The 13,798-nt window shown below is 40.2% G+C and overlaps 1 protein-coding gene across 5 annotated transcripts in view; it reads left to right on the plus strand.

Annotated features, from left to right (window-relative positions):
* Window positions 1–13,798, plus strand: part of FRAS1 (Fraser extracellular matrix complex subunit 1) — a 420,408-nt gene that overhangs the window by 272,285 nt on the left and 134,325 nt on the right. For all 5 annotated transcript variants that reach the window (XM_064584673.1, XM_064584674.1, XM_064584670.1 and 2 more), the window contains 4 exons: window positions 446–583; window positions 3,246–3,516; window positions 6,691–6,775; window positions 9,492–9,818. In XM_064584673.1, the coding sequence (XP_064440743.1) occupies window positions 446–583; window positions 3,246–3,516; window positions 6,691–6,775; window positions 9,492–9,818 (821 nt within the window). The remainder of the gene's footprint in view (window positions 1–445; window positions 584–3,245; window positions 3,517–6,690; window positions 6,776–9,491; window positions 9,819–13,798) is intronic.

Here is a 13,798-nt window from a genome sequence, read left to right on the forward strand (position 1 = left end):
CAACAGTGACTTGCATCAGATGCTATTACTATCCCCATTTTTAGGATGAGAAATCACACCACAGATGATTAAAGGATAAATTGTCCCAAAGTGGACAGCTGATAAGTGGTAGAGCAGGAATGGTACCCAGAAAGGGCCTGTGCTCTTAATCCCTGCACGCCACCTCCCTTACAAGTCAATATGCCTAACTCTTCATACAGTCCGTGTATGTGCAACATTTTCACATCACAGTGCATTAAGTGAAAGCGCGCCTCTGTGTTCGCTCTCCTCCTGAGGGTAGAGCAGCTCCCTGTGAAATTCTAGAGGAAACCGTTGGAATTCCCTGTTGCTGCAGTTGGGGGTCGTGTGTTGCTCGTGCTGTCACTATTTTTCTCTGTCGCTGGTGGCCCTCGCTGGCTGCCTGTGCCTTTGCTGTGCCTCACTTACTGCGGCCTTTCTTTGACAGCCTGCCCTCGGGCGTGCTTGCGGTGTAGCCGCCGGGACCGGTGTCACCAGTGTGACCATGGGTTCTTTTTGAAGAGTGGCCTTTGTGTTTCCAACTGCATTCCTGGCTTCTCTGCCCGCTCTAATGAAACCTGCGCTGGTAAGTGCTTCTTGTCAGATGCTCTGCTGTATATTAACCTGTAATTTCTCCATGCAAAGGCTGAGTTTGTAGATACAGTCAGCTCATGTGATATGAAATGCAGGATTCTCATTCTAGGAATACAGAGGAATGAGGAATTGTTTATAGGACATGGACGTTGGGGAAACTCAACCTCTAAGATTTTTGGGAAAAAGAATCTGTGCTTTAAAAGTAATAACTATCAGATCAGAAATTTGGCATAAAACTTAGTTGTGTTTCAGAACTACAGCTATGTTATAGAAAATTACCTATATACATATAATTTATTTCCATATATATAAACTTACAGAGCTAATTATGCCATGGTTCAATGGTGCATCCTTTGTGGACATACTGGAGATAAATTACAAATAAATAATGAGTAGTGTGAGGAGACTGCCCCATTAGGGTCATGTTTGAAGCAAATAGATTCCGAGCCACTCTCCTATTAAGAATAAGGTGACGTATTAAGGGAATTGATCTAGTCTTGTCCAACACATTAATGGACACTTCACCTTAAACAACAAAAGAGAAGCAAATTTAAATTCAGTCATAATTTTGAACCCCAAAGTTTTATAGCTGAATGAAGCTTGAGAATTATAGTATAGTTGAGCATTCCTCAGCTTTTAAGTGTCCATCAATGACACGAGGCATATTTTAACACCCACAGTCAATCACATTTTCCGTCTCTAAATTTCTGACCTCCAAAGATATTAAGACTTCCCATGGGAAAAAGATATCTTTGGCTCATTTTATTGGGATCCTTCTCGAAACCCCAAGTACTTGAGAGTCAACCTACTCCTCTTGGGACATAATACAAGTCAACTTGTGAAAATGAATTCCACTTTCATTAGAGTAATCTTAGAGTGGACGTAGTCCTCTTGAAACCTGGCATTCCCAAACTGTCCTGTCCGACCTACTTGTAGAAGGAAACATTAACAATTCAAGTCTGGGCAAAACACCTTGCAGGAGACAGGATGAATTTCACATCATGATCAGATATTTATCCATCAGATGTTTCCTATGGGCAGAGATAGTAAAATTTTAAAACAAAGTGGGTACACTTCACGTGAATTCTGAATATAAGCCACTGATAATCATACTTCATTACAGATTAACTGGTACTGTTCGAGCAAATGGTATCAGACGTTTGCTTTTTTCTTTACCCTTAATGGGTCTGATGGTCAGATGTGATCAAAGTATTAGGTTAGGACTGTGGTTCTCAAACTTGGAAGTCCCATTAGGATTGCCTGAGGAGCTTGTGAAGTCACTGAGATGCCCACCCCAGAACACCAAAGACAGAATCTCTGATGGTAGAGCTCAAGTATCAGTACTGTTTTAAAAGGTCCCTGTATGATTTTTTATTGTTATTATTGAGATATAATTCACATACCATAGAATTCACCCTTTAAAGTATACAATTCAGTAGTTTTTAGTATATTCACAAGGTTATGCAACCATCACACTATCTAATTCCGGGACATTTTATTCTTCCTAAAAAGAAATCCAATAACAATTAACAGTCTCTCTGTAGTGCTCCCTTGCCCCAGTCCCTGGCAATCATTGATCGACTCTCTGTCTCTGTGGGTTTAACTATTCTAGACATTTCACATCAATGGAATCATACAATATGTGGCTTTTTATGTCTGGCTTTTTTCATATGGCAAGAATATTTTCAAGGTTCCTCTACACTGGAACATGTATCAGTACATCATCTCTTTTCATGGTTGAATAATATTCCATTGCATGGATATACCACATTTTGTTTATTCATTCACCAATTAATGGACATTTGGGTTGTTTCCACTTTGAGGCTCATAGGTATAACTGCTATGAACATTCATGTACAAGTTTTTATGTGGACATATGTGTTCAGTTCTTATGGGTATATGCCTATAAGTAGAATTATTGGATCATAGGGTACTTCTGTTATTGTTTGAGGAACTGCCAGATGGCACCATTTTATGTTTCCACCAGCAATATATAAGATTTTTAATTCCTCCACGTCCTCAGGAATACTTTTTATTGTCCTTCATAGTGGGTATGAAGTGGTATCACATTGTGGTTTTGATTTGCATTTCCCCGATGACTAATGACATTGAGCACCTTTTCATGTACATAATTATTGGCCTTTTATATATCTTCTTTGGAAAAATGCCTTTTCAAACTCTGCCTATTTTTAAATTGGGTTACTTGTCTTTTACTGAGTTGTAAGAATTTTTTTATATGTATTTTGGATACAAGTCCCTTTTCAGGTATATAATTTGCAAATATTTTCCTCCACTCTATGGGTTGTCTTTTTCACTTTCTTACTGGTGCCCTTTGAAGAACTTTGGTCCAATTTATCAATTTTTTCTTTTGTCACTCATGCTTTTTGTGTCATATCAAAGAAAGCATTGCCTAATTTAAGATCATGAAGATTTTATCCTCTATTTTCTTTTAGAAGTTTATATTTTAACATTAAGAATCTGTGTTATTTTCATATGCATTCAGGGTGAGAATCACTGAATTAGAAGGAGGCTTATGGTGTACAATAGCCTAGAGTCTCATTTCTGAATGAACATTACGAGTCTATTTATTAAAAAAACCCAAAACCTTATTACTGAATATGCCAAGTCTGATCTTTGGATCCTCTGTTTTCCAGGCAAAATATACACTCCTAGTCTTCATGTGAATGGTTCTCTCACCCTTGCAATTGGTTCAATGAAGCCACTGGATTTTCTCCTTCTGAATGTCCAAGACCAAGATGGCAGGGTGGAAGACCTCCAGTTCCATGTTGTGAGCACTCCCACCAATGGTCAGCTGATGCTGTCGAGGAATGGAAAAGAGGTTCAGCTCGACAAGGCTGGCCATTTTAGCTGGAAGGATGTGAATGAGAAAAAAGTGCGTTTTGTGCACAGCAAAGAAAAGCCCAGGTGACTCAGTGTTCTTTTGTTTTCCTCCTGCCTCCTTTCCTGTGCCTCCTGTCAGTGCTTTGCGCCCCGCCCCCGCTTCTCAATAGCTATCCCTTCTCCTGTGGGGAAGATCAATACTCCAAACACGCCAACGCTTTCAGCTGCCTGTCATTATTTCCCTGTAATTGCTCCAAGAGTATGCTTCTGTTAGAGGCATTTTCATTTTATCACATAATTGTGGGTAATTCTCTGATGTGACAGGAAAGTTCCTAGGACAATTACCCAGTATTTTTGGCCCAACAGAAACAAAACTGGTTATCTACACAGATTGCTACAGCTGCTTCTTCAACATTAGGGTGATATACTGGGAGTGAGCAGTGGCTAGAAGATGGAGCACATGCTTTTCAAAGTGTTATATGGTTCCTAGAATTCCAGAGTGGGAGGGAAGCTAAGAGTCACAACTTTTTATTATCCACTTTATGGGATTAATTGTGGTTAATTTTTAAGCCGGATCCAGTTTTCCTCTGATGCCTAGCACATTTCTGGCTGTTTTCCTCACCCCAGCTGACATATGCTTCAGGAATGCAATTGAATGTTAACACTAACCCAGGCAAATAGAATCATATAATTAGCAGAGTAAATCTGCTAAACAAGAATCAGAGAATACACCCCAAAGATTAGCCCTGTGGATTATCCTTCACCCAGCTCTGCTTCATTAGTCCAGATAATTCAGAGTAGACTATATATGTTAGCAATGGATTCAGATATTCACGGTAAATATTTTCTACTGTCACCACTGGAGATTTTTGTTGTTGTTGTTGTTTTAAAGTTTGGGCTAGGAGATAGGTGGGGAGAAAAGTGATGGTACTTTATTGCGGTTCAGAGCCAGAACCTCAAAAGACCATCTTATAGGAATAAGAACAACTGATACTTACTGAGCGCTGACTATGACCCAGGCATTGTAGCAAACACTTCATGTGAACGCTGTATATTTATGTTCCCAGTCTACAGATAGGGAAACTGAGGCCTTGAGAGTATAAACAAAGCCAAGTCTCCAATCCCTGGCTCTCTGACTCCACAGCCCATGCCTTTAGCCACTATGATTTCTGCCTCCTGAATAATACTGGGAGTAATGGGTGTGCTTTCATCCTCAAGGGGCAAAAGATCCTTGCACAGAGACCTATTGCTACAGATGGAACTTAAAACTCAGGCGTCTGATGCCATAGAATCACTTTTCAGATTTATGCTCCAAAGTCCTGCATTCATTTTGCTTCAAGTGTAGTTCTTAATTATTTGCATTACACACACACACACACCACACACACACGGCTCCGTAAGTGTAGTCCTTTGCCTTGGAATCTTGTGAAAAGTGGGTAAAGTTCATAAAGCCCCCTAGACAACCAAAGTTACTCCTCTTGTCGGTTTCACTTCTTCAATCTCTCATCACCTGTTTTCTTCCAGAGTCAGCTCTGTACCCCCAAACAGGACAAAGAGTGGTGACGATTTTGCAGGGAATTCTTTCAGCACTCCTTTTACTTTGGGGTACCCATTTTAGCATCAGATCTTCTTTATCTAAAAATTCAAACAAAAGAAAGAACAGGAAAATAAGATTGGTAGTGATTTGTGAAAAAAGAACATTCTATAAGTTGCCAAATGATACAAAAACAAAAGGGGCAGCTTGCCATATGGGTTTGTGGTTTTGTTTTTCCTCATGAAAATTTGACCGTGATTCTTCAGCACTGGATTCCTTTGGGGTCAGAGTGCTTCTGGGGAGTACAAGACAACCTGCAAATACGGCCCATGGTGGCAAGCGGAATGCTAAGCAGTTATCAGAACCTCAGTGCCACCAAAACGTCATTTCCCCCCCGTAGGTTAGGAGTAACCACCCCTTCTTATTTCTTTCTGTTGCTTCCCTCAGTTGCTTTCCCTGGACGTCTGGAGATGGGAGTGAAGAGGGACAAGGACCTAAATGGGACAGAAAATCAAGGGGAGGATGGAATGGGAGGGGAGACAAGATTTTTTTTTTTTTTAATCAGGTTTATGGAGGTCTATTTTGGGTTCAGTAAAACCCCCCATCTTGAAATGTACTGGTCTGTGAGTGCTCACAAATGTGGACGTTCTGGCAGTTTGAAACCACAACTGCAAGCAAGGTTTGAAACAGTTCATCAAACCCCCAAGCTCTCCTTTTTACTGGGACTCCCTTCCCTCCAGTTTCTGGCAACCCCTGATCTGTTTTTTACTCTTACTCTGATAGGTTCCTTTCCGTTCTCCAATTTAACTATTAGCCTTCACTATATTACTAACCTGTCTTGGCCAAAAACTGGTTTTTCAACCATTTATATAGTCCTTTTAGAAAAATCAAAACCGGGCGCCTGGGTGGCTCAGTTGGTTAAGCAACTGCCTTCGGCTCAGGTCATGATCCTGGAGTCCCTGGATCGAGTCCCGCATCGGGCTCCCTGCTCAGCGGGGAGCCTGCTTCTCCCTCTGACCCTCCCCACTCTCATGTGCTCTCTCTCTCTCATTCTCTCTCTCTCAAATACATAAATAAAATCTTTAAAAAAAAAAAGTCTCAATGCACCTGTAGCCACAAACTAGCAATGTTCGAATGAATGCAAAAAGAAACGCATAAATAACATAAATCTAACTGAGTTGCAACGGCCCAAATTTTGCCTTCTCACAGATACCATTTCAGATTTTGCTACCAGTTTATGTTGGCCAGCTATACGTGTATTGGGATAAAAAAGGAATAAAAGGGACGCCCGGGTGGCTCAGTCAATTAAGCATCTGCCTTTGGCTCAGCTCATGATCCCGGGGTCCTGGGATCGAGTCCCGCATCGGGCTCCCTGCTTGGCAGGGAGTCTGCTTCTCCCTCTGACCCTCCCCCCTCTCATGCTCTCTCTCTCTCTCATTCTCTCTCTCAAATAAATAAATAAAAATCTTAAAAAAAAAATCAAAACCAAAAAGTTTATGTAATTGTTACATTATTTTGAGATTGGAGAATACACCGTAGTTTTACCTGTATGTCACTGTGTTCATCTTCATCTGGTTATTTTCATTTATAGTATGAATATTATATCACTGTAGTGGTTTGATCTAATTTCTTCCATGCACATAAGCTGAAGATATTTTTAATCTTTGTTTTTCTAGAGACTAATGACTGCATTTTCTCATTCCTTTCTTGGGGACTTCTTTTAGGAAAGGTTATTTTTCCCTGAAAGTTAGTGACCAGCAGTTCTTCTCTGAGCCACAGCTGATCAACATACAAGCATTTTCAATACAGGTAATAACAATGCTACACAATTAATAATTTCACATGCGTGAGTCAAGGTTTCTACTAGTTATAACAAAAATGACCTAAATTAAGCTAGTCTCAGATTCTCCATGAAATACCACTGGAATAATTTTTAGAACTTGTGGGTCAGAACAACAGCAACAACAACTAATTGCTAATACGTCTATAGTTTTCTTCTTTGTATTTTTCATTTAATCCTCATGACAGCCCTATGAGCTGTTGTTTTCCCCAACTTACAGATGAGGAAACTAAAGTCACAGGGAGGTTAAGTAACTTGTCTATGATGAGATAGCTAATAAATGAAGAGCCGAGATTTGTGCCCAGAAAATCTGGCTACAGAGTCTGTGCTCTTGCCCACTAATTTATGGTGCCTTATTTTACTATACTGAATCTGATACCAGCCCTTCAGAATAATTTGAAACTGTTCCAATTGTTAAGATTTTCCTTATCTTAGGTAAAGGAGTTTGTTTTGCCTAAATATTTCTCTCTCAGGGATGTGAAATTATATTCAACTACTTCTGCCTATCTGTCATGTAGCTGGGCTACATTTTCATCAGTTTGCCGTAGGTTAGAGCATCTCATTAAGGATCTACTTAAATAAGGTGCCAGTGTGGTCATCAGCCAAACACAAGTCTGAGGAAATCATGGTAGATGCTATAAAACTCAGTGTGATGGCTCTTCTGTTCCCATCACTCATCTCTGTCAAGATGTACTTATGTGTCCAGAATACATATAGCTGTAGATGATCTGAGTAACTGAGCTTGAGGGATTGAACAGCTAAAATGTGCAGAGAGAGTAAGAAGACAGAGTCTTAAGTTGTGAACAACAAGACAGTGGGATATCAGCCTGGGGAACCAAGACTACCTAAATATCCAGACCTCAGTGGAGTGTTAGTCATGATTCAAGGAAGCACATGAGATTATTGTTTTAAAACTGATTTTTTTTTTTTTTAATTTTGGTCCAAACATGAAAAGACCATGGACTGTGGATAATACAGACATAACCCCGAAGTGGCTCCCAAATGTGTTCACAGGCTGGCTCTGCTCTTCTTGATGGCATTCCTACTTCAGGGGTGACTGAAGTTGAGGGATGATTAGAAATTGATCTGAGTCTCATTTGACCTCACTGTTGGGCTAAGAGTATGAATTTTGTTTTAATTAAAACTGAAACATGTAAAAAACAAAAAACAACGAAAAACTAAAGCATGTGATCTCTGTAAGTATGGGCCAGAGGGCCACATCAGGTCTGAGGACTGTCTGACTTAGAAGTTTTGTTTTGTTCTTTTTGTTTGTATTACTATAGTTACTCTAATTAGGTGAATTAGAGACAGGGTAGGTACTGGCAAGTGCCTTTCTCATCTGAGACCGTGAGTTCCTGTGGTTCCCTGAGTTTTGTTTGCTTGTCTTCCCCAAAGCAAGTGAGTAGATAGTGGCAGCATTTTTAAATTTTATTTATTATATGAGAAACTTGTTTCATTTTGACTTTTTTAAATGGAGTTTTAGAAATCACTTTGAACTTATTTTTGTTCCTTTACCTTCCTGTGATATTTCAATATGGTCTTGAACCTCCCTGAGATTTTCTCATGTGAGTTAATTTGGTCTTTTCCATTTATGGATGTTGACATCACCTTCTGACCACTCCTTTTTCAGAATCCAAGGGGCCCTTCATCCCCACGTATCTAGAATCACAGCTTCTGTATTCTCGCTTGGGAATTCTGAGGCGTAGCTGTCATCTAGCTGCCTACTATGTGACTATTACAATGACACATTAGTTAGACATTACTCCAATAGATATTGAAATTTCCATGAGGCCAGGAAGGGTAGTTTTAAAAGAAAGTTTTAGAAGAGAGCCATTTGGATTAAAGAAGGCAATGTGCCGAAAAAAGTCCTAGATGGTTCAACTTCAAACAATATAAAAGACTAAGAATGTTTTCTTTGGCTTCTGGCCTCAATTTTTTTTTTTTTTTTGGTAATTTTTTCTTTTGTGGTTCATTAACTTTTATCTTTATGAAAGAATATTTTATTTGCTTACTCAAGTTGGTGAGGGGAAACGTGATAATCCTGAGAAAAACATCTGAAAGTTTACCATGTGAATTAGCCAGGTGGTTGTCTTACTCAGACCGTGATCTTATCAGGCTTTAAAACCTGAGTTGGCCCTTCAAGATATGAATGAGATGGCTTAAAGAAAATTATTGCCTGGGACCAGATATTGCATGATTTCAGAATCAGAAGTATCTTACCCCAAGTGCAATGTAGCTGGAGTGAAGTGCTCAATTCCCAACACAAGTGCAAAACTTCCATGCCTCTTACTGTTCTCTCTTGGAAGCAGACAGTTGGTTGGGATCCCTGACTCTGGGCTGATTTCAGTTACAATGCAGGGGATATAGTGTAAATCCAGATAGCAGAGACTTCCGAGATTCGGAAATAAGTAGCTCATCTCAGTTGCCTCCAATGGCCTTGACATGTCTTGAGAAGCCTCCAGAACCAGAAGTGTGAAGTAATCTCACTTGCTCTGATTACTATGACTGCCCACACCTCTGACAAATACCTTGACTCTGCCACAGTTTGGCACTTTGCTGGAGCATCAAGAGTTCCTTCAAAAGCATAGAATTATCACTTAGGTTGTGCACAACTGTATCTAGTCCACTGGGTGGTCCTCTCTTTTCCTGCTAAATGACTTCTCCTCCTTCCCTTCAACTCCTCAGGCCCCCTATGTGCTGAGAAATGAGGCCCTCCGTATTAGCAGAGGAGAGAGAGGAACCATCACTACCCAGCTGCTCGACATCCGAGATGACGACAACCCACAGGATGTGGTGGTCCAAGTGCTTGGTCCTCCACTTCATGGCCAATTGCTTCAAACACTTCAGTCCCCGGCAACCCCAATCTATCAATTCCGGCTGGATGAACTCTCCAGGGGTCTTCTCCACTATGCTCATGATGGCTCAGAGAGCGTATCTGATGTTGCAGTCTTACAGGCCAATGATGGACATTCCTTTCGAAGTATACTGTTCCACGTGAAGATGGTGCCCAAGGTAGGTGTCATTCCCAGAGCTGCAGTTTCCTTGCAGCTAGATATTAAGTTTTGTTGATGATATTATTTTGCAATATTCATAAAGTTAAGATATGGATTGGTATTTATTCAAACATTTATTAAGCATCTGTTACGGAGATACTTAGGATGTTCAAAGATTCATAGAACACAATGCCTTGTTGTCCACTGATGCTTTTGTCACCTGCCTGAGCATGATCACAAGAGTCAAGTGCACGCCTGTTTTTGTCTGCCCTTCTGCAACAGCTCATGCAATGTGAAGCTCATAGTCGGGTTAGGAGGATGAGGAAACTTTCTCTTTTAGTAATCACAGGAACTCTCATCAGCCTGAGTCATTCCTGTGCCACCTCCATATGTTTTTGTCTTGTCCACGAGTACCTTTTCTATTATTTACTTAATATTTTTCTTTGTATCACCTTTTTTATTGTGGTCTCATCCTAATAAATGATGCATATGAAATCATGGGCTTAATGTAGAATTATACTTCTAAAATATTAAAATTAATACTAATACATAACCGTTTTTTAAAATATTCATCCACATTGTACATAGAATGTTCTTGGATACTATTAATGGGATGACTATCACGCTTTGGGAAATACTGGGCTAACCCATGCTAGATCCAAGAGACCTACTGAAAAACATTTTCAGAACCATTTATTACTTGATGATATTTCACTAGAAGCTCTTTTCTCTGTTATAGCAAGAATGACTCTTTCCCATGGTGATAGATTGGGAGACTTATCATTTTTATTGAACTTTTCATTCCAAGTATCAGTAGCTACTGAAGTGTCATTAATGATTAGCTAGAGAGATTGATTTGCTGAGGACAGTTTAGAAATGACTTGTCACTTTCTCACTGAAGATCACTCAAAATTTGCGATGGATCCTTGTGAAGGTGAACAGCTGAATGTAACATAGTCTGCTGGCTAGTTTCTCGGCTGTTGTCTCATGATTTGCAGCTAATGAAAACAGGGATGGTGGCATGAGATAGATGGGAGTAAGTGAAGGCTGATTATGAGATAGTTGGCAGATAGCCACTTTGTAGCTAATCCTAATTATCACCCTCTTGCAATGGCCCTGGGAGATGAGGTTTAGTTCTGAAGAGATGAAGTCTAGACAGACACAGAAAGTTTCTTTTCTTCCTGCTTGGTTTCTTTCCAAAGATTGTTACAGGATTTCAGCGCAGCACTAGCAGCTGCCTTTCCTGTAGTGGTTTCAATCTCCACATTTGGAGCTCGGTTCAGTGGATGGCACTCTCATTTTGTATGCTATGGTCTAAGGTTGAAGAGTATTTCTAGGATTTCCACTGCTTTGACTACCAAAACAAAACAAGGAAAAATGAAAGTTTAATTTATAAATAAGACATAAGCACAGAACTTGAGACTCCTTGTAGTGCTTACAACTTGGGATTCATGTTGGTATTTACAGTGTCTGTCCCTCCTGCTTCCTCCTGCCATCACTCCATCTCCTATATTGTTGTGCTTACATGTCCGTCAGGTGAACTAACGGCTTCTAAGCCAGTGAATGGGATAACGAAACCAGCATCCATCAGGATGTACTAATAAATTTGAACACTGTAATACTGATATTTTACAAATGCATACTGTATTTCCTTTCAGGAATTCAAAGTACTTGTTCTTTATATCTATTCTACTGATCTTTACAATATCTTAATGAAGAAGGGTAGAAGAGAGGCCATATGACCTTATTTCTTCTAAAGGAAGTCCTATGGGTGGGAGGTGTTTTTGTTTTGTTTTTTTATCTTTTTTGGGCACTAATGCTTGATGTAAATTATTTCATTTGATGTTCATGATCATTCTAGGATGTTTGTACAATTATTATCTCTAATTTTCCAAAAAGGAAACTGAAGAAAAAGTTTAAAAGCATTTTAAGAAGTTTAAAAATGTTTGTTTGTTATAAAGGTATTTTGTGCTGGAGCTGTGATTTTGACTCAAGTGTGTTCTGGCTCATCACACTTAACCCACATGGCTTTTTTCATTCTAGCCCATATTTTTCAGTGTATTGGTCATATATATTCTGATCCCCCTAATGGACAGAATCGAGACAGCAATTCAGTCATTTTCTCAATGTCCTATCCAAGCAGTCTGGGCCCTAAGCCTCCTGGAATCTTCCCTCTGGACTGACCACATCTTGTTACAGGTGAAGCTATTTATAGTCATAAGTCTACTGGAGCCCAAGAAGAAAAAAATTGCCTCAGCTGTTAATGGCTTCCAGTACATGTATAGTCAGACATGATTGACTTCATTCTGATAGCCACTTCTTAAGATGGGCATCCAAGTCCCTACCCTGAGGCTGCCTGTGTATTAAATTTGGAGTCAAGCCAATTACTGGCTGATGTCTACCTGGTGGTTTAAATGGAGTTGCAAAGGGGATTAGGTCTGACTCCTGGGGAATGGATGTACAAATTAATCCCAGTGTTGTTCAGTAGAAAACTCAACCCGCTGACACAGATGGAAGGAGAGGGGGAGGTAGAAAAAGAAAACTTTGTGTGAGCAGCAGCTATTTTAGTCTTCCTCTCTTAAGGCACGTCATAGGACCTTAGCACATTTTTGCTGGATGGGTAGATACTTGGAGGGATGCAACAGCTTGAGTGAGGCTGATTCTCATGTTCCTACCTTTGAGTCCATCTCTTACGTCAGATGAGAAGCCTTCAGGCCACCTCTGCTAATGTTGGGGTGGCCTATCTGGGACGAAGGGTAGGGGCTGTCAGTTCCACTCTCATTTTTCAAGTTCTGCGTCACTTCCTCCAAACTTTCATCCTTGGCCTGGCACTGAGGAAATTTGCTGCCCTCCAGGCTTACACCGAGTCGCTGAAGAGAAAATAGATTCAGGACTGATGTTGAAACATGGTCTGTTGGGGGAGGAGGCAAAAGAAATCAAAAAGATTAAAAGGTAATAAAGAATGCTCTGCTGAACAGGCTTTCATTAATTGGGCAGATTACCAAACCCGAGCCTGCTAGAGATACGATTTTAAAGCAATTCGGTGTCTAATAAGGGCTAAAATGTGGGCAGGGAAAAGTCATGCTTATTGGTGGGTTACTTTCCACTGCCAGGCTTTCAAGAAATTACCTTCTGTTTCTTTTTTTTTTTAATTTTTTCTTTCTTTCTTTTTTTTATTATGTTATGTTACTCACCATACAGTACATCATTTGTTTTTGATGTAGTGTTCCATGATTCATTGTTTGGGTATAACACCCAGTGCTCCATGCAATACGTGCCCTCCTTAATACCATCACCAGGCTAACCCATCCCCCACCCCCCTCCTCTCTTTTTCATTAATTAAGGCATCTCTGGGAATCATGCCTCTTTTTCCACTTTGGCAAGAAATCTGATGATCTTTGTGACCTCGTTTGTTGTTGTTTGAGTAGTTACTTTCTGCCACTGGGTAATGCTTTGATGTGAAAAGCCCCCAAGTATCATGCTATGAACTGGATGGAAAATTCTGTTGCTAAGAGTCCTCTCTGGCTATTTGAACTTGGTAAGGCCCATGTGCAACTAAAGGCCCTATTTTGCTTTCCCTCAGTTTTCTTAAAACTTGTCCTCCCAGTGGTGGTCTGGCAGGGATACCGTTTGATAATAAGGGTGCTTATGACAATTAGAAGTATGGCACAAAAATGTTAATTTTTTGAATAAGAGTCTATCTCATAAATAAATAAATCCTTACCACATGTCAGGGTTTCACCTTTTTTTTTTTTTTTAAAGACTTTTATCTATTTATTTGAGAGAGAAAGAGAGCACAAGCAGGATGAGGGTCAGAGGGAGAAGCAGACTCCCTGCTGAGCAGGGAGCCGGACATGGGACTCGATCCTGGGACTCTGGGATCATGACCCAAGCTAAAGGCAGACACCTAACCACCGAGCCACCCAGGCACCCCAGGGTTTCACCTTTTATGGACTTACTTAGCTTGTTCAATTTGGCATCTTATAAGATGTATTGCTC

Source organism: Mirounga angustirostris, unplaced genomic scaffold, assembly GCF_029215605.1.
Source record: "Mirounga angustirostris isolate CCGP_5_RB_7025 unplaced genomic scaffold, mMirAng1.0.hap1 SCAF_2, whole genome shotgun sequence".
In the NCBI taxonomy this organism is placed as follows: domain Eukaryota; kingdom Metazoa; phylum Chordata; class Mammalia; order Carnivora; family Phocidae; genus Mirounga; species Mirounga angustirostris.